The 26,059-nt window shown below is 40.6% G+C and overlaps 1 protein-coding gene across 1 annotated transcript in view; it reads left to right on the top strand.

Annotated features, from left to right (window-relative positions):
- Positions 1-26,059, top strand: part of UBXN4 (UBX domain protein 4) — a gene marked incomplete at both ends in the record, with an annotated part of 59,800 nt that overhangs the window by 21,541 nt on the left and 12,200 nt on the right. Inside the window, 8 exons of the mRNA XM_080690023.1 lie at positions 4,272-4,300; positions 5,415-5,533; positions 6,741-6,918; positions 11,671-11,764; positions 17,305-17,359; positions 18,319-18,483; positions 19,917-20,044; positions 24,259-24,361. Coding sequence (XP_080546149.1) covers positions 4,272-4,300; positions 5,415-5,533; positions 6,741-6,918; positions 11,671-11,764; positions 17,305-17,359; positions 18,319-18,483; positions 19,917-20,044; positions 24,259-24,361 — 871 coding nt within the window. The remainder of the gene's footprint in view (positions 1-4,271; positions 4,301-5,414; positions 5,534-6,740; positions 6,919-11,670; positions 11,765-17,304; positions 17,360-18,318; positions 18,484-19,916; positions 20,045-24,258; positions 24,362-26,059) is intronic.

The raw sequence follows: 26,059 nt of genomic DNA, 5'->3' as shown, positions 1-26,059 counted from the left end.
AAATAAGCCAGGCACCGTGGTGGTGCACGCATGTAATCCCAGCATTTGTGAGGCTGAGACCGAAGGATTGCGGTTTGAGGAGAGCCTCAGCTACTTAGTGAGGCCCTCCGCAACTCAGTGAGACCGTTTCTAGATAAAGAATACAAAATAGGGCAGAAGGTATAGCTCGGAGGTGAATGCCTCTCGGTTCCATCCCCAGACCCCCCGACACACACAAAATAATAATAGTTCAATATATGTGGAACTGTGTTATGTATTTGTAGATCTGTAGTAGTTTTTGTTGTTGTCCTTTTTTTTTGAGGGTACTGGGAACTGAACCCTAGGATCTTGCACATTGCTAGGCTAGGCAAGTGCTGTATCTGAGCTATATCTCTGTACCCATAGCAGTTTGTGTGTGTGTGTGTGTGTGTGTGTGTGTGTGTGTGTGTGTGTGTGTAGTACTGGGGATTTGTGTGTGTGTGTGTAGTACTGGGGATTGAACCCAGAAGCATTCTACCTTCAAGCTAAACCCCCAGCCCAATTTTAATTTTTATTTGGAAACAGAGTCTCACTAGGTTGATGAGACTCTCACTACTTGCTGAGGCTGTCCTTGAACTTGTGATTCCCCCTGTCTCAGCCTCCCAAGTAGTAGGATTTACAGGTGTTTACCATCAAATCTGGGTCCCATAGCAGTTTTGTTGTTGTTTATGGTACTGCAGATTGAAATCAGCTGTTCTCTCTCCAAGCTGCACCCCAGCCGTTAAAAAATTTTAGGTCAGCCGGGCATGGTGGCGCACGCTTGTAATCCTAGCATTCGGGAGGCTGAGACCTGGAGGATCGTGGTTTGCGGACAGCCTCAGTTACTTAGTGAGGCCCTCTGCAACTCAATGAGACCCGGTTTCAAAATAAAGAATAAAAAATAGGGCAGGGGGTGTAGCTTGGAGGTCAAATGCCCCTGGGTTCCATACCCAGACCCACAAAAATAAAAAAATAAAAATAAATTTTAAAAAATTAAAAAAATAAAAAATTTTAGGTCTCGCTAAGGTGCTGCGGGCCTCACTGAGTTGTTGAGTCTGGCTTTAAGCCTGTGATCCTCTGTCTCCGCCTTTTTTTTTTTTTTTTTTTTTTGGTGGTACTGAGAATGGAACCCAGGGGCATTTTGCCTCTGATCTACACTATACCCACCCTCCACCCTATTTTATTTATTTGGAAATAGGGTCTTGCTAAGTTGCTGAGAGCCTCACTAAATTTCTGAGGCTGGCTGTGAACCTGTGATCCTCCTATCTCATCTTCCCAGGTATTGGTATTAAAAGAATTCGCCACCACACCCGGCTTCATTTTTTTCTTTATACTTTACTGTATTTTTAAGTGTTTTTATGCTCATACTCATAAATATTAAATAAATTATGCTGGGTGGGATAGAGCATGCTTGTAATCCCTGTACTTGGGTAGCTGAGACAGGAGTCTCAGGTTCATGACCAGCCTCAGCTACTTAGTGAGGCCTTCTATAACTTAGACCCTGTTTTCTTTTGTTGTTTTTTTTTTTGTTTTTGTTTTTTTTTGTGGTACTGGGGATGGAACCCTTCTACCTCCAGGCTACACTCCCAGACCTATTTTCATATTTTTAAATTTGGAAACGGGGTATCTTAAGCCATTGAGGCTGGTTTTGAGGCCGGCTTCGAACCTACACAATCCTCCTGTCTCCACCTCCCAAGCAAGAGGATTACAAGCATGCGTCACCATGCCCGACGTTTGACCCTGTTTCAAAATAAAGAATAAAAATAAATAAATAAAAAATAGGGCTAGTCTTGTAGCTCGGAGGTAGAATGCCTCTGGATTCAATCCCAAATAATACATACAAAGAAAAAAAAATAAATTCTAGTCCTTGGAAGCATTAATTTGATTCTTGGAATTATTTAAGTACATTGATCTATATCTTTCATTGGTATTATAAAGTTTTTCCCATCCCCAGTTACCAGTTACCTTTTCTGGAGGAAATCAAATCAAGAAAATATATTTTGTTTTTACAGAAATAATAGCACTTGACCCACATTTCTGAATCATTTTTCTTTTCTTTTTTTTTTCTTGTTAATTCTGGGGATTGAACCCAGGGTATTTTATCCCTGAGCTATATCCCAGCTCTAGTTTTTATTTTATTTTATTTTTTGTGTTATTGGGGGTTGAACCCAGGAGCATTCTATCTCCGAGCTACACCTCCAGCCCTATTTTTTTTTTTTTTTTTGGGTGGTACTGAGGGTGGAACCCAGAGGCTTTCTACCTCCGGGCTATACTCCCAGACCTATTTTATATTTTATTTGGAAACAGGGTCTCACTAAGTTGCTGAGAGCCTCACTAAGTAGCTGAGGCTGGCTTTGAACCTGTGCGATCCTCCTGTCTCAGCCTCCCAAGTGCGGGGATTACAAGTGTGCGCCACCATGCCCGGCAGCCTATCCAGCCCTATTTTTTATTCTTTATTTTGAAACAGGTCTCATTAAGTCACAGAAGGCCTCACTAAGTAGCTGACACTGCTCACCAAGATCCCCCTGTCTCAATCTCCCAAGTACTGGGATTACAAGTGTAAGCTTCCACACCTGGCTTAGTTTTTATTTTCAAACAGGGTCGCAATATTGTGCACTGGTCTCAAACCTTCAATCCTCTCATCTTAACCTCCTGAGTATTAAGATTAGAGGTGTGCACCATGGTGCCTGCTCCTCACCCGCCACCCTTTTTTTTTCCAGCTGAGGCTGGCCTCGAACCTGTGCGAGCCTCCTGTCTCAGCCTCCCAAGCATTGGGATTACAGGCATGCGCCACTATTCCCAGCTATCATTTTCTCTTTTTAAAATTGTATAATATTGCCGGGCATGGTGGTGCACGCTTGTAATCCCAGCACTTGGGAGGCTGAGACAGGAGGCTTGCACAGGTTCGAAGCCAGCCTCAGCTACTGAGTGAGGCTCTTAGCAACTTAGTGAGACCCTGTTTCCAAATAAAATATAAAATATAAAATAGGTCTGGGAGTATAGCCCAGAGGTAGAAAAGCCCCTGGGTTCCTCCCCGAGTACAATATATATATATATATATATATATATATATATATATATATATATATATATATATATATATTTATTTATTATGATATGTCAGGATTTTTTGTGTATGTGATGCTGAAAATGGAACTCTGAGGCATCCTACCTCTGAGCTCTATCTCCAGCACTATTTTTTATTATTTATTTGGAAACAGGGTTTCACTGAGTTGCAAAGGGTCTCTCTAAGCATCTGAAGCTGTCTTCGAACCACAATCCTCCGGTCTCAGCTTCCTGAATGCTGGGATTACAAGTTTGCCACGCCAGTTTGATACTTGACTTTTTGAATTTGTTTTGTTTTGTTTTGTTTTTTTCGGGTCTGGGGATGTAACCCAGGGGCATTCGACCTCTGAGCTACACCCCCTGTCCTATTTTTTATTCTTTATTTTGAAATTTTCTTTATTTTGAAATTATTCTTTATTTTGAAACAGAATATTACATTATCACATGCACAAGTAAGTCATAGCCATATATTCTCGTCACAGGGTAATATTTTGTGTTTAGGTATACTTGCTGCTAAGGAAGCAACACAGTAGATACTAATTTCACCTTTGGTTCCCAGATCTAGCCACTGCTTTGTGGGTGGTATGAACAAATGTTTCTTTTTTTTTTTTTTTGTGGTGGTGCTAGGGATGGAACCCAGAGGCTTTATACCTTCCTGCTATACTCCCAGACTTATTTTCTGGAAACAAGGTCTCACTAAGTTGTTCTCTTACTGAGTAGCTGAGGCTGGCTTCAAACATGTGTGATTCTCCTGTCTCAGCCTCCCAGGTACTGGGATTACAAACATGCCCGGCAGAACAAATGGTTCTTTAACCTGAAATTTATTTTTGTGTGTGGCAGGATTGAACCCAGGGCCATTGTATGTCCAAGCTACACCCCAACCATATTTTAATTTTATTTGGAAACGGTCTCAGTAGGTTGCTGAGAGTGTCCTTGAACTTGTGAGTGATCCTCCTGTCTCAGCCTCCCATGTACTGGGATTACCGTCATGTACTACCACGTCTCACTTGAAAATTATAAAATAACAACAACAAAAAGTGTTGTGAAATAAGAATTACACTTTTCTTCTTTCAGCTGATTGCTGTGACAGAAACTGGTAATTTCAGAAAAATACATGTGATGGGTACATAAATTTTGTAAAAGCAGTTCAGTATTTGGACAGTAGTTGTATTCATCTAGTAATTTTTCTGTTCAATTTTGTTTTACAGTGAAGCCTGCCTACAATTTTCACAAATCTGTATCCTTTCAATGAAGAATTGGTTGTGTGTGTGTGTGTGTGTGTGTGTGTGTGTGTGTGCGCGTGCGCGCGCTTTTGGCTAATATTTATTTATTTACTTATTTGTGGTACTGGGGGTGGAACCCAGGGGTGTTCTACCTCTGAGCTATACCTCCAGTCCAATTTTTTTTTCTTTTATTTTGAAACAAGGTCTCACTGATTTGCAAAGGGCCTCACTAAGTAGTTGAGTCTGTCCATAAACCGGAAAGATTCAACTCCTGTCTCAGCCTCCCAAATGCTGGGATTACAAGCATGCACCACCATGCCTGGCTGACTAATTTATAAAATTTAGTAATTATTAGCCGGGTGTGGTGGTGCACACTTGTAATCTCAGTACTTGGTAAGCTGAGACAGAAGAATCATGCGGGTTTGAAGCCAGCCTCAGCTGCTTAGCGCAGAGGTAGAAGGCCCCCCTGAATTTCATCCCTAGCACCACACACAAAAAAAAAATTAATAATTATTTTTATTTAGGAAAGCTTACTGTTTCTGTTTGTGGAAATTTGTTACAAAGTGTTTGTTAAGATAATACATTATAGCTAACAAATGTATTTTTGTTTGTTTTTATTTTTGTGATACTGAGGATTAACCCCGGGACATTCTACCTTGGATATTCTACCTTTAAGCTACACTTCTAGCCCTTTTTTTTTTTTTTAACATCTCTCTCTTAAGTTGCTGAGACTGACCCATGCCTCAGCCTCCCTGGGATTATAGGCATGCAACATGAGGCTAGAGTGTGCATGTATTTTTTAATGTGAATGTCTGAAAAGCCATATGGAGCACTTCAGTTGAAGTGTTCAAAGTAGTTGACAAGAAGCAGCTAGTGGAGAGGGTATAAAAGGAAATTATGATAGAGGAGATTGTAGTGTATATTCTTCACACAAATATGCTGTATAAATAAAATAAGTCATTTTATCTATCGTGCATTATAGGCATAATATGGTTGAAATTATTTTATAAACAATTAGTGGATTACATTGTGAAATTCACACAGTTTGTTTTGCTTTGTTATCAGTAGTGTCTCCTAAAATTATCCTTTTGTTTCACACAAATTATTAGACTTAATTAAACTCAATAGATCCTGTAGTGTGTGTTCCATCTAGTTTTTTTATTGGAGACAGTGGAATCCCTTTGGAAGTAATAGCAGGAAGTGTTTCAGCAGATGAACTTGTTACGAGAATTCACAAAGTCCGACAGGTGAGAGGAACAGCACTGTACTTTGCATAAGTAATGAAAAATAATCCATCAGAAATTTGACAAGCCGGGCCTGGTGGCGCATACTTATAATCCCAGTACTTGGGAGGCTGAGACAGGAGGATCACAGGTTTGCGGCCAGCCTCAGCTACTTAGGCTCTCTGCAACTTAGTGAGACCCTATTTCAAATTAAAGGATAAAAAAAATAGGGCTGGGGGTGTGGTTTGGAGATAGAGCCCCTGGGTTCAATTCCTAATACTGCACAAACAAAACCAAAATGAAAAAAGAAATTTGACATTGAATATTTTTGTATTTTTGGAGCATCTCAGTACATTCAAGAATCAGCTATACAGTTACACTTAAAAAGTAGTAAATACTATCTTTTAAACTCTGTAGTTGTTTGTTTTTAAGACAGTCTTGATAATGTTGTCTAGGTGGTCTTTGAACCTATGGGCTCAGGCCATTATCTTCTTGCCTCAGCCTCCAAAGTAGATGAGACTATAGATATGCACTGGCACAGCTGCCTACCTGGATTGGCTTTTAAAATAGCATTATGAAGACACAGATGCCTGTACTTAATACTCTTTCAGTGACTTTTTTTTTTTTTTTTTTTTGTAGTGGTACTGGAGTTCCTGGAAACCCTTCTACCTCCGGGCTACACTCCCAGACCTATTTTTATATTTTTTTTTATTTGGAAACAGGGTCTCTTAAGCCAGCACGATCCTCCTGTCTTTGCCTCCCAAGCGCGAGGATTACAAACGTGCGCCACCACGCCCGGTTTTCAGTGACTTTTTATTCTGTGACTTCTTGTTTTGTTTTCTTTTTTACCTCCTACCCCAGCCACATAATGGATATATCACTATTTGTTGCTAAGAGAGTTGCTGTCACATTAAGGCCTTAACTTTACATTACTTAATATATTTTACACATAGCTTCTCATTTCCATACATTTTGAATGGCTATAATAGAAGCTTGTAACTTTTTTCTTTGCATTCTAATTTTAATGGAAATCAATAGTGTACATTCAAAAATCATTTTTGCTCTTGTCAACTTACAGTTGAATTTTATAATGTGATTATGTCATGTTTAGAATTATATATTTTAGATAAGTCTACTTATGATAAGTGCTTACACTCTTGTAGAGTATTTTAATCTATCAGCCACAGTAAATTTAGATTCTTATATGTTAATTAAATTCGTTTTTCCCTAGATGCATTCATTGAAAGGTGAAACATCATTGGCAAATGGCAGCCAATCAGATAGTTCAGCATCTACTCCATCTGCCTCATTTGAACCTAATGACACCTCTGAAAATTCTCAGTCCAGAACTACTGAGCTTTGTGAGACACTACCCACCTCTTCTGAGACAAATTTGGATACCGCAACAGGTAACTTTTAGTGAACCTTAAGTGTTCCTCCACCTCTTTTTCTTTTTTTTTTTGTACTGGGACATTCTAGCTACACTCTCAGCCCTATTTTATGTTTTTGAAGTAGGTTCTTGTTAAGTTGCTAAGGCTAGTCTTAAACCTGTGATCCTTCTGTCTCAGCTTCCCATATATTGGCACCATGCCAGACCCTTCACTTCGTTGTAAAGACGGATTAATATTTTTTTAAAGGCTGGGAGTAATGTCGGGCGTGGTGGCGCACGCTTGTAATCCCAGTGCTTGGGAGGCTGAGACAGGAGGATCTCACAGGTTCAAAGCCAGCCTCAGCTACTTAGGCTCTCAGCAACTTAGTGAGACCCTGTTTCCAAGTAAAGTATAAGAAAGGTTTGGGAGTATAGCCTGGAGGTAAAAAAGCCCCTGGGTTCCACCCCTAGTACCAAAAAATAAATAAATAAATAAAAGGCTAGAAGTATAGCTAAGTGGTAGAGCACTTGCCTAGCATGCATGAAGTACTGAGTACAATCCATAAAACTTTTCTCACTTTCAGCTTAAAATTTTAGAGGGGTCTTAATTATGTATGGGTCACTTAGGAATAGAAAAAGGATAAAGTCAGTGAATGTGTCCTTTATTCCCAGATAATCTACCATCTGCAACAGTTGATTTATAATTTCTGCTCCAATGCTTTATATAGTTTAAGGAATATCCTTGTGACATTTAGCAGTATTATAAGTCTCTCCCAGGCTAGGGGATTTTGAAAGGTTCAAATGAACTAATTTTTGCGTGTGTGTGTGTGTGTGTGTGTGTGTGTGTGTGTGTGTGTGTTTTCTTTGCGGTACTGGGGATTGAACCCAGGAGCATTCTACCTCTGAGCTATACCCCAGCTCTATTTTTCATTCTTTTTTTTTTTTTTTTTTTTGTGGTACTGGGGATGGAACACAGGGGCCTTCTACCTCCGGGCTACACTCCCAGACCTATTTTATATTTTATTTGGAAACAGGGTCTCTTAAGCCAGCTGAGGCTGGCTTTTAACCTGCGTGATCCTCCTGTCTCAGCCTCCCAAGCGCGGGGATCACAAGCGTGCGCCACCACGCCCGGCTTTCATTCTTTATTATTTTTTATTTTTTTAGTTTTTTTGCGGGTCTGGGGGTGGAACACAGGGGCATTAGACCTCCGAGCTACACCCCCTGCCCTATTTTTTATTCTTTATTTTGAAACCAGGTCTCACTGAGTTGCAGAGGGCCTCACTAAGTAGCTGTAAGGGACTCACTAAATAGCTAAGGCTGACTGTGAACCCATGATCCTCCTGTGTCAGCCTCCCAAGTACTGAGATTACAAGGGTGGGTTAACATCCTGGCTGCAATTGTTTTTATAACTTCACAAATGCTATTTGCTACTAAGAGAATAGTATTGCTGCTGGGCGTGGTGGCGCATGCTTGTAATCTTAGCATTTGGGAGGCTGAGGCCAGAGGATCATGGTTCCAGGACAGCCTCAGCTACTTAGTGAGACCCTGTTTCAAAATAAAGAATAAAAAGTAGGGTAGGGGGTGTAGCTTGGAGGTTGAATGCCCCTGGGTTCCATCCTGACCTGCCAAAAACAAAAACAAAACAAAAACCAAAAGATAGTTTTACTTATTTGTTTATTTATTTATTTGTTTGTTTGTTTATTTATTTGGTGATACTGGGATTCCTGGAAGCCCTTCTACCTCCGGGCTAGAATGAAAATAGGAAACAGGCTACTTAGTCAAATGAGGAAAGAAACAAATAGAATAATGGAAGGGATTGGTTGAGAGAGATGGGCAGGGGAAAAACAAGGCTGGAGTAAGGGAACAGTCCTTACTAGAATGTATCACTGCCAGTCTCGCTAACATGTACAGGGAGGGAGGAAAGGGCTGGCTAGGATTTGGAAGGAAATACACCAAGTAATATGTGGGTGTTTTAATGTATCACTTTGAATCTCAGCATGATGTTTAATCATAGCACATCAATAGAAGGATAAAAAGATGGGATTAGGTCCTGATAAGCCCATCACAAGTCAAAAATTGTAAATAGTCTGGCATGGTGGCCCAGGCTTGTAATCCCAGCATTCCGGGGCTGAGACAGGAGGATCCCAGTTCACGGACAGCCTCAGGTACTTATGCCCTTTACAACTTAAAACCTGTTTCAAAATAAAGAATAGGTGTAGCTGAGAAATAGAATGCAGGGAGTAGGGTGGGAATTGGGTAAGGGCTAGTGGAGTGATGTGTGCATGTGTGCCTCTACCGTTTTATACTCCATTAAGATGTATGACTACAATGCACCAATAAAAAGGACTAAAGTAGAATGCCCCTGGGTTCAATCCCTAGTACTGCAAATAATAATAATAAATAATAATAGAAGTAGTAGCCATAGCAGCAACAGCAGCAGCAGCCAGGCATGGTGCCATGTTTGTAATCTCAGCATTTGGGAGGCTGGTTCTCAGACAACCTCAGCTAATTTAGTGAGGCCCTTGGCAACTTAGTGAGACCTTGTTTCAAAATAAAAAATAGGGCTAGAGGTGTAGCTTGGAAGTAGAATGCCCTGGGTTCCATCCCCAGTACCCCCCCACACACAAATAATAATAATAAGCGTATCTAATCTGGGTTTGGTGGCTTACACCTCTATAATCTCAGTATCTGGAAGCTGAGACAGGAGGATTGCAAGTTTGAGGATTGGCTCAACAAGTAATGAAACTCTTATCAACCTACTGATAGTCTGTTTCAAAATAAAAACCAAATAGGTTGGAAGTGTAGCTCAGAGATAGAATGGCTCTGGGTTCAATCCCTAATACCACAAAATAAAACAAAAATTAAGTATGGCTAAATATTAGTCCCTCACATCCAGTATCCTAGATATTGTACAGTACTGTTCTTGAGTGAATTGTACTCATGGTCTTGCATTCTTCCTGCAAGATATTGCTTCATGATTTACTTTGGATTTTTTTTTTTTTTTTTTTGCTGGTTTGGGGATGGAACCCAGGGGCATTCAACCTCTGAGCTACACCCCCTGCCCTATTTTTGTATTCTTTATTTTGAAACCGGGTCTTACTGAGTTGTAGAGGGCCTAAGTAGCTGAGGCTGCCCGCGAACCGCGATCCTCCTGTCTCATCCTCCTGAATGCTGGGATTACAAGCATGAGCCACCACACCCGGCTACTTTGGATTTTCACTTTGTTGGCCCTCAGTTGGGTACTTGTTTTATTTCCATATGTACCCTATTTTATTCAGGTCCACACTTCAGAATCAGTAATAGATCATTTCTTATATCCATTCTTAGAAGAAATACACAGTGTTTAAGAAACAATTTTTTTTAATTGTTTTTTGTTGTTGTTGTTTTTTGTTACTGGGAATAGAAGCCAGGGACAGTCTACCTCTGAGCTTTACTCCCAGCACAATGTTTTTTGTTGTTGTTGGTGGTGTTTTTTTTTTTTTTTTTTGGTGGTACTGGGGTTGGAACCCAGGGCCTTCTATCTCCGGGCTACATTCCCAGACCTATTTTATAATTTATTTGGAAACAGTCTCTTAAGCCAGCTGAGGCTGGCTTTGAACCTGCGCAATCCTCCTGTCTCAGCCTCCCAAGCGCAGGGATTACAAGCACACGCTACCATGCCCGGCACAACACAATTTTTTATTTTATTTTATTTGTTTGTGGTACTGGGGATGGAACCCAGTACCACTGAGCTACACCCCAGCCCTATGTTTTTATTTTATTTATTTATTTATTTATTTATTGGTGGTACTGGGGTTCCTGGAAGCCCTTCTACCTCTGGGCTACACTCCCAGACCTAGTTTTACATTTTTATTTGGAAACAGGGTCTCCTAAACCAGCGTGCGCAGCTGGCTTCGAACCTGCGCGATCCTCCTGTTTCTGCCTCCCAAGCTCGGGGATTACAAGCATGCACCCAGCTTTATTCTTTATTTTTGAAAGAGGGTCTCACTGAGTTCCAAAGGGCCTTATGAAGTAGCTGAGGCTGGCCACAAACCGTGATCTTCCTGTCTTAGCCTCCCAAGTGCTGGGATTACAAGCTTACGCCACCATGCCCGGCCTAAAGTGTGTGTGTGTGTGTGTGTGTGTGTTTTGCTGGCGATGGAACCCAGAGGCTTTCTACCTTCAGGCTATACTCCCAGACCTATTTTCTATTTTATTTGGAAATATGGTCTTACCAAGTTGCTGAGAGCCTAAGTAGCTGAGGCTGGCTTCGAAATGTGCAGTCCTCTTGTCTCAGCCTCCCAAGTACTGGGATTACAAACATGTGCCACCACATCCGGCCTTTTATTTATTTTTTAATTTTTAATTTTTTTGCAGTACTTGGGATGGAACCCAGGGGCATTCTACCTCTAAGCAATACCCTCAGCCCTATTCTTTATTTTGAAAAAGGGTCTTACTGAGTTGCAAAGGGCCTCACTAAGTAGCTGAGGCTGGCTTTGAACCTGCACGATCCTCCTGTCTAAGCTTCCCAAATGCTGGGATTACAAGCGTGTACACCACGCCTGGTTTATTCTTTATTTTGAAATAAATAGAGTTTCACTAAGTTATGGAGGGCCTCACAAGTTGCTGAGGCTGGCCAAGAATCTGTGATCCTCCTATCTCAGCCTTCCAGGTACTAGGATTACAAGCATGTGCCACCACTCCTGGCTAGAAACAAAATTATTCACTGATGTCCAAACCCAGAATACTTGTACCTTGTAAAAATTGCATTAAATAACATATTCATTTTTTTTTTTTTAATTTACTAATTAAGGAGGAGAAAGTTCAGGCCATGTCATGCCTTCTCAGGATCATAGTGGATGTTCAAATCAGAGACCTGCAGAAGATCTCACCATCAGAGTGGAAAGGTTTGCTCTTTTTCAAATATAACTTTATTTTAAAAGGCAATGATTTTCAGTTAATTCATTAATTAAAATAAAAGCTAAATTTTCACAAATAAAATTTCAGAATTTGGGGCTGTATTTTGTGATTTTCTGACCAATTTATTAGTACTTATAAAAATCATATTGTAGAGTAAAATTTTTCTGTATCTCTGAAGTTGTCAGTCAACTATAGGCCTGAACGTTGTAAGAATCCCCTTTTCTTTTTCTTTTGTTTTCTTTTTCTTTTTTTTTTTCTTTTTTTTTTCTTTTTTCTTTTTGCAGTACTGGGGATTGAATCCAGGGGCATTGTACCTCTGAGCTATACCTCCAGCCGTGTGTGTGTGTGTGTGTGTGTGTGTGTGTGTGTGTGTGTGTGTGTGTGTGTGTGTGTGTGTATGTATGTATGTGTGTTACTGGGGTTCCTGGAAACCTTCTACCTCCGGGCTACACTCCCAGACCTATTTTATACTTTTTATTTGGAAACAGGGTCTCTTAAGCCAGCGAGGCTGGCTTCGAACCTGCATGATCCTCCTCTCTCTACCTCCCAAGCGCGGGGATTACAGGCGTGTGCCCCCACGCCCAGCCCAGCCATATATATTATTATTTTTTTATTTTTATTTTTTTATTTTATTTATTTATTTTTGGTGGTGGTACTGGGGTTGGAGCCCAGGGGCCTTCTACCTCCAGGCTATACTCCCAGACCTATTTTATATTTTATTTGGAAACAGGGTCTCTTAAGCCAGCTGAGACTGGCTTCGAACATGCATGATCCTCCTGTCTCAGCCTCCCAAGCGTGGGGATTACAAGTGTGTGCCACCACGCCCAGCTTTTATTCTATATTTTGAAACAAGGTCTCGCTAACTTGTGGAGGGCCTCACTAGGTAGCTGAGGTTGACTGCAAACCTGTGATCCTTGTCTCAGTCTCCCAAGTACTGGAATTACAAGCGTGCATGCACCACCATACCCAGCTTAAGAATCTCCTTTTCAATGGCATTTTGGTACATGTGTTTCCATCTGTCACTTCAGCTTTTATATCTCTGTGCCATAAGGATAATGAGCTCCATCTGGCCAAGAACTTTAGACCATTTCATGACCTTGTACTAATCTGGTGCTCTGCATAAGTGGATGTCACTAAATGCCTTTTTTTTTTTTCTTGCAGTACTGGGGATGGAACCTAGGGGCATTCTACCTCTGAACTACAACCCCAGTACTATTTTTTAGTCTTTTTTTATTTTTGAAACAGGTCTCACTGAGTTATAAAGGGCCTCACTAAGTAGCTAAGGCTGTCTGTAAACCACCATCTTCAGGTCTCCGCCTTCCAAATGCTGGGATTACAAGCATGCACCACCACGCCCTGCCTAAATACCATTTTTTTTTTTTTTGGTATCATAATCAGATACAGATTTGTTTATTTGGTTTTAAGTTTACTTTGTGTGTGTATTTAGGAGTTCTCTACTACTGAGTTACATTCCTATCCTAGCCCTTTTTATTTTTATTTTGAAAAGGTCTCTCTAGCTGGGCATAGTGGTGCACACCTTTAATCCCAGTATTTGGAAGGATGAAACAGGAGGATTACAGGTTCAAGGCCAGTCTCAGTAATTTAGTGAGACCCCCCCCCCTTTTTTTGTACTAGAGATTTAACCCAGAGGTATTTTACCTCTCAGCTACAACTCCAGCCCCATTTTTTTTTTTTTTCATTTTGAAACAGGCTCTCTTTAAGTTGATGAGAGTTTCACTACTTGCTGAGGCTGTCCTCAAACCTGCAATCCTCCAGTCTCAGCCTCCCAAGACTTGGGATTACAGGCATGTGCCACCATGCTCTGTTTCAAAGTAAAAAATAAGCCAGATGTGGTGTCACACACCTGTAATCCTTGTACGTGGGAGGCTGAGACTGAAACAGGAGGATTGTAAGTTCAAGGACAGGCTCAGCAAGTAGTAAGACTCTCATTACCCTAGTGAGACCCTGTTTTCAAATAAAAATAAAAATAGGGCTGGGGGTGTAGCTCAGAGGTTGAATGCCCCTGGGCTCAATCATCAGTAACACACACACACACACACACACACACACACACACACACACACACACGTTAATGATCTCACTAAATTGCTGAGACTAGACTTGAGCTTAATGATCATCCTGTCTCACCTTCCAAGTATTAGGATTATAGGCATGTTCCACTATGCCTGGCTTAGTATAGTCTTTTAATGCTGTGATTCTTCAAACAATGAGTGAATAATCCTGGTTTAAAACTGTTTTGTGTTTATAGACAATAAAAAAATTTTTTGAGGGGGCTGGGAATGTAGCTTAGTGGCAGAACACTTGCCGAGTATGGATGAAGCCCACCCAAAAAAAAAAAAATCCTTGTTCACACAGATGCTTAGAGGAAACAGGGTTCAGAACAGTTGATAATACTAGGTCTTTGGGTTCACTCAGACTAAGTAAAGGTCAGCTTCATTTTAGCAAAACATTGATTCTTGTTATGGGACTTGTGGCAGGGTGAGGATCTTGAGGCAAAAGGCAGGCTAGTGGTGGGGAAAGAGTTGAAAGTTGGAAAAACAGTAGCAGGTATCCCACATTCTCAAAGACTTCTGTTTCTGTTTTTCTAAAACCAAGCCCACTGCTATGCATCCTGACTTTTACCACCCTGGAGTGAGGTAAAAATCAAAATCTGAAACAGGGTTTGAAGTCTTCAGGCAGAGGGGAAGAAGCAGATTGCATAGTACTTTATTGTGGGGATAGAGTCAGGGGTACTATTTAACTGCACTGGAAAAGGGGAGTTTTTTATACTGTTTAATAGAATGTCAGAGCTGGGCTTGGTGGTATATGTTTATAATTCTAGTACTTGGGAGGCAGAGACAGGATTGCAGGTTCAAGGACAGCCTCAACAATGTAGTGAAACTCTCAGCAACTTAGACTCTGTTTCAAAACAAAAAGTAACAAAAGCTGGGGGTGTAGCTTAGAGGTAGCACAACCATGGATTCAATCCTAAGTATCAGGAAGCAGAAAAAAAATGTCAGCTGGTAACCGGGCATGGTGGCACATGCTTGTAATCCTAACATTCGGGAGGCTGAGACGGGAGGATTGTGGTTCGTTGACAGCCTCAGCTACTTAGTGAGGCCCTCTGCAACTCAGTGAGACCCTGTAAAGAATAAAAAATAGGGCAGGGGGTGTAGCTCAGAGGTCAAATGCCCCTGGGTTCCATCCCCAGACCCGCAAAAAAAAAATAAAAAATAAAAAATAAAAATAAAAAAAAAGTCAGCCTGTGTCGACCTGTGTATGGTTCTGTAAATAGAATATAGTGTACCCTTTTTAATTAGGAAATAGTTGGGTGTGGTGGTGCATACTTGTAATCCCAGGAGGATTTGGGAGACAGGAGGATTGCGGTTTGCAGACAGCCTCAGCTACTTAGGTTTTTTTTTGCAACTCAGTGAGATCCTGTTTCAAAATAAAGAATAAAAAATAGGACAGGGAGCCAGGTGTGGTACTGGGGATTAGACCTAGGGGCATTTTACTTCCAAGCTCACCCCCTGCCCTTTTAGTACTTAGGAAGCTGAGACAGGAGAGAGAGAGAGAGAGAGAGAGAGAGAGAGAGAGAGAGAGAGAGAGAGAGAGAGAGAGAGTGTGTGTGTGTGTGTGTGTGTGTGTGTGTGTGTGTGTGTGTTACTGGTGATGGAACCAAGGAGCTTTTCTACCTCCAGGCTATACTCCCAGACCTATTTTATACTTTATTTGGAAACAGGGTCTCACTAAGTTGCTGAGAGCCTCACTCAGTAGCTGAGGCTGGCTTCGAACCTGTGCGATCCTTTGGTCTCTGCCTCCTGAATACTGGGATTACAAGTGTGCACCACCACACATCTGGCTTCTCTAACCAGGATTTTAAAACCTATTTTAAACCAATTAAGAACTTGGCCATAGCCAGGTATGGTGGCGCACGCTTGTAATTTCAGTATTTGGGAGGCAGAGACTGGAAGATCGCGGTTTGCAGAAAGCTTCAGCTACTGAGCGAGACCCTTTGCAACTCAGTGAGACCCTTCACAACTCAGACCGTGTTTCAACATGAAAAGAATAAAAAATAGGGATGGGGATGTAGCTCAGAGGTAGAATGCCCCTGGGTTCCATTCCCAGTACCGCAAAAAACTTGGCCTTAAAATTTGTCAGGGTGGATTAGCAAAATAGGAGATGCCAGCTTTTCTCTCAGAATATAACTGAGCCTGAGATCTATTTCCAGAGACCATGTTTTTAGAAAATAACATATACCACACTAAGCATTAAGCTTTTTGTCTCATATCACTTCAAGAGAAACTAATTTTGTTGGGAGAAAAGGTAATAACTAAACCAAATTAATGTCAGTTAGCTCAGAAACATCCTTCTTGTACAGTCTCTAGTTACCTTTTGTCAAATGAGTAAACATGACTTTTCAAAGGACAAATTAGTGATTTGTAGTATAAGATTGAAGTTTCTTTTATTTTATTTTGTGGTACTGGGGATTGAACCCAGGGGCATTCTACCTTTGAGCTACTTTCCCAGCCCTGCTTTTTATTCTTTTTTTTTTTTTTTTTTTTTTGGTGGTACTGGAGTTCCTGGAAGCCCTTCTACCTCCGGGCTACACTCCCAGACCTAGTTTTACATTTTTATTTGGAAACAGGGTCTCCAAAGCCAGGGCGCGTGGCTGGCTTCGAACCTGCACGATCCTCCTGTCTCTGCCTCCCAAGCGCGGGGATTACAAGCGTGTGCCACCACGCCCGGCTTTATTCTTTATTTTGAAATAGGGTTGCGGAGAGACTCACTAATGAATCATTAGTTTTGAATTAACTTCTTACAGTTGTAATTTTATTTGGCATTTGTAGTTTTTATAAATGTTTGCTTAAGTTTTTTGTTTATATTTTATATTTATGGCATATTTCTGTTTACTTATGTGTAAGAGATATATATCATTTATAAGTTAATGACATACATTTTTTTGAAAATTTGTGTATTTTAAAAGCAGTATCAAAGCTAGGCATGATACTGTATTCCTGTAATCCCAGAACTAGGGATCCTGAGATGGGAGGATTACAGGTTCCAGGATAGCCTCAGCAATCTAGCCCAACCCTGTTTAAAAAATAAAATAAAAATAAAAAATAGTAAATAGGGCCGGGCGTGGTGGCTCACCTTGTAATTCCAGCATTTGGGAGGTGGAAACAGGAGGATCGCAGTTCACAGACAGCCTCGGCTACTTAGCAAGACTCTTCGAAATTCAGTGAGACCCTGTTTCAAAAAAATAAAGACTAAAAAAATTGTGCATGGGGTGTAGCTCGGAGGTCAAATAATTTGCCTCTGAGTTCCATCCCCAGACCCGCAAAAAAAAAAAAAAAAAAAAAAATGATGATGAGGCAGGTCGGGATAGGCAGGTAAATTGTTGCTATACATTTAGAGGTTTTCTTTTTGTCTTTTATATTTCTCCAGTCGTTTCAGTGAAATTTAAATCTTTTAAATGTATTTTATATAAGTATGATTTGTCTTAATGTACTTTTTTAAAACACAGACTAACAAAAAAACTTGAAGAGAGGAGAGAAGAGAAAAGGAAAGAGGAAGAACAGGTAACGTTCATGCACTTGGCATTGTTTTATTCCTCTGTTAAAACAGAATGTTAGATTATCCTGTTCATTTTGGTAGACCTAGGATGGCTTCCTAGTTACAGTTCAGTGTTGTAATATAGTAAAGGGAATAAGTTTTTGTATTCAGATTATAATGTTTACTTTTTATTTTTTTTTTAAGTTGGTAACAACAAATTGGTAGCAATAAGTTGAATCATTTCTGTCTGCAGTGAGTCTTGTTACATTAAGTATAAGGGGACTTGAAGTTTGTTTGGCATGAGGCAGAAGATCAAATTTTTAGTTCCTTTTTGTGAAAAAGGAATATGTAGATACTCTGTCGAGTTTTTCCTCTCATTACTATTTTCTAGTGCATCTTTCATTTTTTTCACCCATATATAACCTCTATGTCATCTCTTTGGGGTCCTAATGTCGATAGGTTATCATTTATCCCCAGCTAAACAATTCATGGCTATGTTGTCTCTAAAGGATGATATACTTGCCTTAGAAACCAAAGACCTGTAATTCTGCTTGCCTTCAGACTATGGTGATTACATTATAGTCTTAAGTGCTGACAAAAATTTATGCCATTAACATATTTTTTTTTTGTGTGTGTGTGTGTGTGTGTGTGTGTGTGTGTGTGTGTTGCTGGGGATTGAACTCAGGGGCTTTCTACCTCTGAGCTACCTTCTCCTCTTACCTCTTTTTATTTTTCCTTTTTGAAACAAGGTCTTGCTAGGTTGCTAAGAATCTCACAAAGTTGCTAAGGCTGGTTTTGAACTGTGATCCTTCTATCTCAGCCTCCTAAGTACTGGTATTATAGGCATGTGCTACTATACCCAACTTGTTATTTTATATGAAGTTCTATTCGTTTTATGATACAACCAATTTTCTCGATACTTATAATATCTGGTACATATTAATGACTTATGTTTTTAGATCATAAAACTTTTTCTTTGATTCAGAGAGAGATAAAGAAGGAAATTGAGAGGAGAAAAACTGGAAAAGAAATGTTGGATTATAAAAGAAAACAAGAAGAAGAATTAACAAAAAGAATGTTGGAAGAAAGAAACAGAGAAAAGGCAGAAGATAGAGCAGCTCGAGAGCGCATAAAACAGCAAATTGCGTTGGTGAGCCTTAAATTTATTTTTAATGCTTTACTCCAGGACATTTGTGAAATTGTTTTTCCACATTGGCTTTGGATTACTACTAGAGAATAAATACAGACATTGTAGATGGTTGTGACTCAGAGAATAACAATCCTGAGTTTTCTTTTATTAGAAATTATATATTTAAACAGTTAAGATTAAGATTGAAGCCGGGCATGGTGGCACATGTTTGTAATCCCAGCATTTGGGAGTCTGAGACAGGAGGATTGTGGTTCGTGAACAGCCTCAGCTATTTAATGAGGCCCTTCGCAACTCAGTGAGACCCTGTTTTAAATTAAAAAGAATAAAAACTAGGGCAGGGGGTGTAGCTCGGAGGCTGAATGCCCCTGGGTTCTATTCCCAGACCTGCAAAAATAGATAAATAAATAAACAAACAAAATAAAGAATAAAAAATAGGGCCGGGGACGTTGCTCGAAGGTAGAAAGCCCCTGGATTCTACCCCCAGTACTACCAAAAAAAAAAAAATGCTGGGAGTGTAGCTCAGAGGTAGAATGTCGCTGGGTTCCATCCCCAATACCACACACAACACACAAAAAAAGATTAAGATTGAGATATTTCAAAGTAATTTCTTGCCAGGCGTGGTGGCACACGCTTGTAATCCCCGCGCTTGGGAGGCGGAGACAGGAGGATCGGTCAGGTTCCAAGCCAGCCGCACTGGCTTAAGAGACCCTGTTTCCAAATAAAAATATAAAAAAAATAGGTCTGGGAGTGTAGCCCGGAGGCCAGGAACCCCAGTACCACCCCAAAAAAAGTAATTTCTCTTCATGTTTTATTGTTATTTTATCAGTAGTTAAAAGACAGCTTTTAGAGGTTCATGGCCAGCCTCAGCTACCTTAGTGAGGTCCTCCCCAACTTAGTTACAGCCTATTTAAAAATAGAGTTAAAATTAAGGTTGGGGGTTTTGCTTGGAGGGAGAATGCCCTGGGTTCAATTCCTGGTACTTCAAGGAAGAAGAAAAAATCAGCTTTCAAAGATTCCCTAGAAAACAAGCTAAGAACTGGTTATCTAGCACTCTCTGGTCATAGTTATTCTTCTTGGGACAGTCAGAGGACTTAGGTATGTCATAAAGCTTAGGAGTATTTTATAATAATTTCTTTTAGAATTAAGTGGTTATAATGTATATGAGAAATATTCATTTGGTCATTATGTGACAGACCTTATTTTAGGGTCTGGAGATACAATAGTGAGTAAATTCATGTTCTTGTTTTGTCTGATAATAACTTTGGTTCCTGACAGATGATAAGAATTGAAAATACCAGATCCAGAATGACAAGTTCACATATGGCATTAAGGAATTTCATGCATATTTGTGTTTATTCCTTGTGTTTGGAAATGTAAGAATAGATAATTCTAACAGGAAGATAATTGGTGTTTAAAAATGTTTTTATTAAAAGGATCGTGCAGAAAGAGCTGCTCGTTTTGCAAAGACAAAGGAAGAAGTAGAGGCTGCCAAAGCTGCTGCCTTGCTGGCCAAACAGGCAGAAATGGAAATCAAGAGGGAATCCTATGCACGGGAAAGAAGGTACTTCCTGCTCTATTTTATCCTGAAACATATGCGTGCACATATAGTTGATATTTATCTCTATTTTTTGTCTGTGTGTGGGTGTGGTACTAGGGATTGAACCCAGGGGTGTATACCATCAGCCTTCTTTATATTTTTATTTTGGAACAAGGTCTTGCTAAGTTGCTGAAGCTGACCTGGAACTTGCCATCCTTCTTTCTCAGCCTACCAGTACTGGGATTATAGGAGTGTGCCACCAGGCCCAGCTGTTTATCTGTAATTTTTATTTTTATTTTATTTTATTGTGGTATTGGGGATGGAACCCAGGAGTATTCTGCCTTTGAGTTACATCCCCAGCCCTTTTATAAATTTTATTTATTTTATTGGTATTGGGGCTTGAACTCAGGGGAATTTTACTTCTGAGTAAGTTACACTCCCAGCTTTCTCTTTTTTTTTGAACTAAGGGGCATTCTACCTCCAAGATATACCCCCAGCCCTGTGTTTTATTCTTTTTCTTTCTTTCTTTCATTTATTTATTCATTTATTATTTATTTATTTATTTATTTATTTATTTATTTATTTATTTATTTATTTATTTTTGGTAGTGCTGGAGACTGAACCCAGGGGCATTCTACCTCCAAGCTACAGCCACTACCCGATTTTTTTTTTTTTTTTTTTTTTTTTTTTTTTTTTTTTTTTTTTTTTTTTTGGTGGTACTGGGGTTCCTAGAAGCCCTTCTACCTCCGGGCTACGCTCCCAGACCTATTTTTTATATTTTTATTTGGAAACAGGGTCTCTCAAGCCAGCGCAGCTGGCTTCGAACCTATGCGATCCTCCTTTCTCCGCCTCCCAAGCACAGGGATTACAAGCATGCGCCACCATGCCCAGCTTACACTACCCGATTTTTTATTCTTTATTTTGAAACAGGGTCTCACTAAGTTGTGAAACAGGGTTTCACTAAGTAGCTGAGGCTATCCATTAACCCATATCCTCGTGTCTCGCCCTCTCAAATACTGGAATTACAAGCGTGTGCCACCAAACCCGGCTTTATTTTTTATATTTTGATGAGTTTATTTTTGAAAATAATACAAAACTCTTCAGTGGTATAGTCTTCAGTCTTTTCAACAAGTTGTACTTGATAATTGATTATCCACATGCAAAAAGATCAATCTAGACACTCATAACACATAAAAAGTTGATTTGAGCTGGGTATAGTGGCATAGGCCTATAATCTTAGTACTTGGGAGGCTGAGAAAGGAGAATTGAGGGTTTGAGGCCATCAGCAACTTAAGACCCTGTTTCAAAATAAAATAAGGGTGAGGATGTAGCTCAGAGGTATAGAATACTCAGATGTGTAGAATCCCCATTACCCCTAGCCCCACACTCTTTCAGAATGGATCATCTACCAAAATGTAAAACCATGTAAACTATAAAATTTAATAAGCTATAAAATTTTAGGCAGAAAAATGGAAGTAAATTTTTGTGATCTTGGAGTAACCAGTGGATTCTTTCACACAACACCAGAAACATAGCAGCAGCAAAAAGAAATAAATTAGACCATCAAAATTTAGAGTCCTGCATGGTGCCACACACTTGTAATCCCAGTGCTTGGGAGGCTGAGACAGGAGGATTGCAGGTTCGTGGCCAGCCTCAGCTACTTAGTGAGGCCCTCTGCAACTTAGTGAAACCCTGTTTCTAAATAAAGAATAAAAAATAGGGCTGGAGTATACCTCAGGGGTAGAATGCCCTTGGATTCAATCCCCAGTACCTCAAAGAAAAAAAAATTTAGAATTTAGCTGGGCATGGTGGTGCACACTTTTAATCCCCGCGCTTGGGAGGCTGAGACAGGAGGATCGCGCGGGTTCGAAGCTAGCCTCACTGACTTAAGAGACCCTGTTTCCAAATAAAATATAAAATAGATCTGGGAGTGTAGCCCGGAGGTAGAAGGCCCCTGGGTTCATCCCCAGTACCACCAAAATAAATAAATAAAATAGAATAAAGAATAAAAAATAGGGCAGGGGGTATAGCTCGGAGGTCAAATGCCTCTGGGTTCCATCCCCAGACCCGCAAAAAAAAAAAAAAAAATTTAGAATATCGGAAGTTGAGACAGGAGAATCACACATTCAAAGCCAGCCTCAGCAACTTAGACCATTTCCAAATAAAATAGGGCTGAGGGTGTAGCTTAGAGGTAGAGTGCTGGATTCAACCCCTAGCAACACACACACACACACACACACACACACACACACACACACACACACACTTTTTGCCAGGCATGGTGGCATACCCCTGTAATTATAGTACTTAGGAAGCTGAGAGAGGAGAAATGCAGGTTTGAGGCCAACCTCAGCAACTTAATGAGAACCTGTTTCAAAATAAAAATAAGCCAAGTGTGGTGGCACACACACACTTGTAATCCCTGCATTCGGGAGGCTGAGACAGGAGGATTGTGGTTCGCGGCCAGCCTCAGTTACCTAGTAAGGACCTTTGAAACTCAGTGAGTTTCAAAATAAAGAATAAAAAATACAGCTTGGGGGGTAGTTTGGAGGTAGAATTCCCCTAGGTTCCATCCCCAGTATCACAAAAAAAAGAATAAAATAAGGCTGAGTATGCAGTTCAGAAGTAGAATGCCCCTGGGTTCAATTCCTAGTACGAAATGAAAACTTTTCTGCCTTACTGGACGTTATATAAGAAGTGAAATGAACTGGGCATGGTGGCACATGTTTGTAATCCCAACGCTTGGGAAGCTGAGACAGGAGGATCGCACAGGTTCGAAGCCAGCCTCAGCTACTTAGTGAGGCTCTCAGCAACTTAGTGAGACCCTGTTCCCAATTAAAGTATAAAATAGGTCTGGGAGTATAGCCTGGAGGTAGAAAAGTCCCTGGGTTCCACCTCCAGTACCACACACACACACAAAAGTAAAATGACCACCCATAGAATTAGAGAAAATATTTGTAAACTACATATTTGAAAAGGGACTTGTATCTAGAATGTGAAATATCTCAACAATAAAAAGACAACTCAGTCGGGTGTGGTGGCACATGCTTGTAATCCCAGCATTTGGTAGGCTAAGAAAAGAGGATTACAAGAAAAGAGGATTACAATTGCAAGGCCTGCCTCTGCAGTTAGCTAGACTCTCAGCAACCTAGCAAGACTCTGTTTCAAAACAAAAAGTAAAAACAAGGCTGGTAGTATAGTTCAGAGGTTGAATGCCTTTGGGTTCAATCCCCAGTACCAAAGAAAAAAAGGCTAGGGATAAATCTCAGTGGTAGAGCGTTTGCCTATCATGTACACAGCCCTGGGTTCATTTTCCAATACTACCAATAAATAAATACATACGTAAGCTGAGTGTGGTGACGCATGCTTGTAACCCCAGTACTTGGGAGACTGATACAGGATGTTTTAAGTTAGCTTCAGCTACTTAATGAGGCTTTCTATAACTTAGTAAGACCCTGTTTTAAAATAAAGGATAAAGCCGGGCATGATGGCGCACGCTTGTAATCTCCGCACTTGGGAGGCTGAGACAGGAGGATCGCACGGGTTCGAAGCCAGCCTCAGCTACTAAAATAATGAATAAAATAGGGCTGGGGTATAGCTCAGAGGTAGAATGCCCCTGGGTTCAGTCCCCCAGTGTTGCAAAATAAGTAAAAAGGAGAACCCAGGTGGGTGTGGTGGCGCACACTTATAATCACAGTACTTGGGAGGCTGAGACTGGAGGATAGAAGGTTCTTGTCCAGCCTTGCAGTTTAATGAAGCTCTCAGTAACTTAGACCATGCCTGGTTCAGTGAGACCCTGTTTCCAAATAAAGAATAAAAAATAGGGCTGGGGATGTAGCTCGGGGGTAGAGTGTCCCTGTGTTCCATCCGCAGTACTTGCAAAAAAATAATGTTTTCCCTGGGCTCAATTTCTAGTATTGCAAAAACAAACAAAAGAGTAAAATTTAGTTGAATTATATCTCAATAAAGGTATTATTAAAACTAATAAATGCTGGGCACGGTGGCACACGCCTGTTAAAAAAAAAAATAGAACTGGGGTATAGCTCAGAGGTAGAATGCCCTTGGGTTCGATCCCCAGTACCACACATAAAGGAAAAAAAAAAACACTAATAAATGAAAAGCTCTGATATTGGTAAACCTATTGTCTTCACACAGTTCTACTTATGTTACCTCTAACTTTTAATTATTGTTTGAGACTAGTGATAAAGCTATGGCTTTTACTTTTTTTTTTTTTTTAGTACTGTTGCAAGAATTCAATTTCGTCTGCCTGATGGTTCTTCCTTTACAAATCAGTTTCCTTCTGATGCTCCTCTAGAAGAAGCAAGGCAGTTTGCTGCACAGGTGAATTTATGTCTTGGATTACAGCAAAGATAAATGTGTAGATTATTAAAGTGTGGGAGGGGGAGTTGGGCATGGTGGTGCACACCTAAGTACTTGGGAGGATTATGTAGGGGGATTGTGGTTTCAAAGCCAGCATCAGCAGTGTAGTGAGGCTCTCAGCAACATAGCAAGAAGCTGTTTCAAAATAAAATAGGACTGGGAGTGCAGCTTGGAGGTACAATGAGTGTCCCTGGGTTCAATCGCTAGTACCATTAAAATGTTGGAGGGAGCCAGCGTGGTGGCACAGGCTTGTAATCCCAGCATTTGGGAGGCTGAGTGGAGGATCATGCTTCAAGGACAGCCTCAGCTACTTAGGTCTTCTGCAACTTAGTGAGACCCTGTTTCAAAATAAAGAATAAAAAATAGGGCAGGGGGTATAGCTCAGAGGTCAGATGCCCCTGAGTTCCATCCCCAGTACCACACCCCCCCCACACACCACAATGTAGGAGGGGAGTGTGTGTGTGTGTGTGTGTGTGTGTGTGTGTGTGTGTGTGTGTGTGTGAGAGAGAGAGAGAGAGAGAGAGAGAGAGAGAGAGAGAGAGAGAGAGATTGATTGAGAGATTGAACCCATAGGCATTCTATCTTTGAGCTATACCCCCAGCTTATTTGGTCTTGCTAGGCTGATGAGTCTTTCTTCTTACTCAGGCTGTTCTTGAACCTGCGATCTTCCTGACTCAGCCTCCCAAGTATGGGATTACAGGTGTACTTCATCACACGCAGCTTTTTTTCTTTATTTTTGATGTGCTGGAAATTGAACCCAGTACCTTTTACATACTAGGCAAGTACTCCTCTACCATTCTTCAAGCAGACCTTGAAGAATGTAAGTAAATCATGACTTGTCCCCTGGCAGAAGGCACAGGACAAACGTTAGATATCGTGGAGCATCTGTAATATATTAGTGCATATGGGAGCAGCATATTGGCTCATTGTTTAAAAATGGAATTTGCTGATGTTGTCCTGTACCACTATTGGGAATGGCCTAGGAAGATTTGAGAAAGCTATGATTATTAATATATTTCAAAAATTGGGTGAGGGGCAAGTCTGTGCAAGGACTTGGTTTCTGCCTAAAAGCAGGCAACTATTCCAATGTAAATTAACCATAGCTAAAGGTGATTAACAAGTCCATAGGAGAGGAGTACTAGGCCTTTCTCTATCTAAAGATAGATCTACATGATGATCTAGGGAGAATGGAGCAGGGTTTGACCTTGCCCTTCATGAAAGGAGACACCCTGCCACACCTTGCTGAGGTAGGTACCTTACTGGGTAAGGGGAGGTACCTTACAGGGACATTCACAATGTTAGGATTACATGAACAAGATGGAGATCATTGGTATAAAAGGCCGAGTCCACGTGTAATCCCTTTGATGTATTCGAGTCACCCCTCCATGCCAAAATGGCATGGGGCTGTATTTCTATTCTCTGTATTTCTATCTTTTTCCTCTTTTTCTGTCTTTTCTATCTTTTTCTCTTTTTCTGTTTTTTTGTTTCTTTTGGGGAGTTTTGGGGAAATTATTCCCAGGGGTCTAACAAAGATACCTGGAGTCAGTTTCCCAAACCGTAACAGTCCAATTGGCTCTGAAAGTTTTCTCATTGTATCCTCAACAAGAAGAGTGAGCCAGGCCTGCTGCTGTACACTTGTAATCCCAATCTTTGGGAGGC

Source organism: Muscardinus avellanarius, assembly GCF_963383645.1.
Source record: "Muscardinus avellanarius genome assembly, chromosome: 2".
Classification (NCBI taxonomy): domain Eukaryota; kingdom Metazoa; phylum Chordata; class Mammalia; order Rodentia; family Gliridae; genus Muscardinus; species Muscardinus avellanarius.
This window is presented reverse-complemented; position numbering and strand designations above follow the sequence as displayed.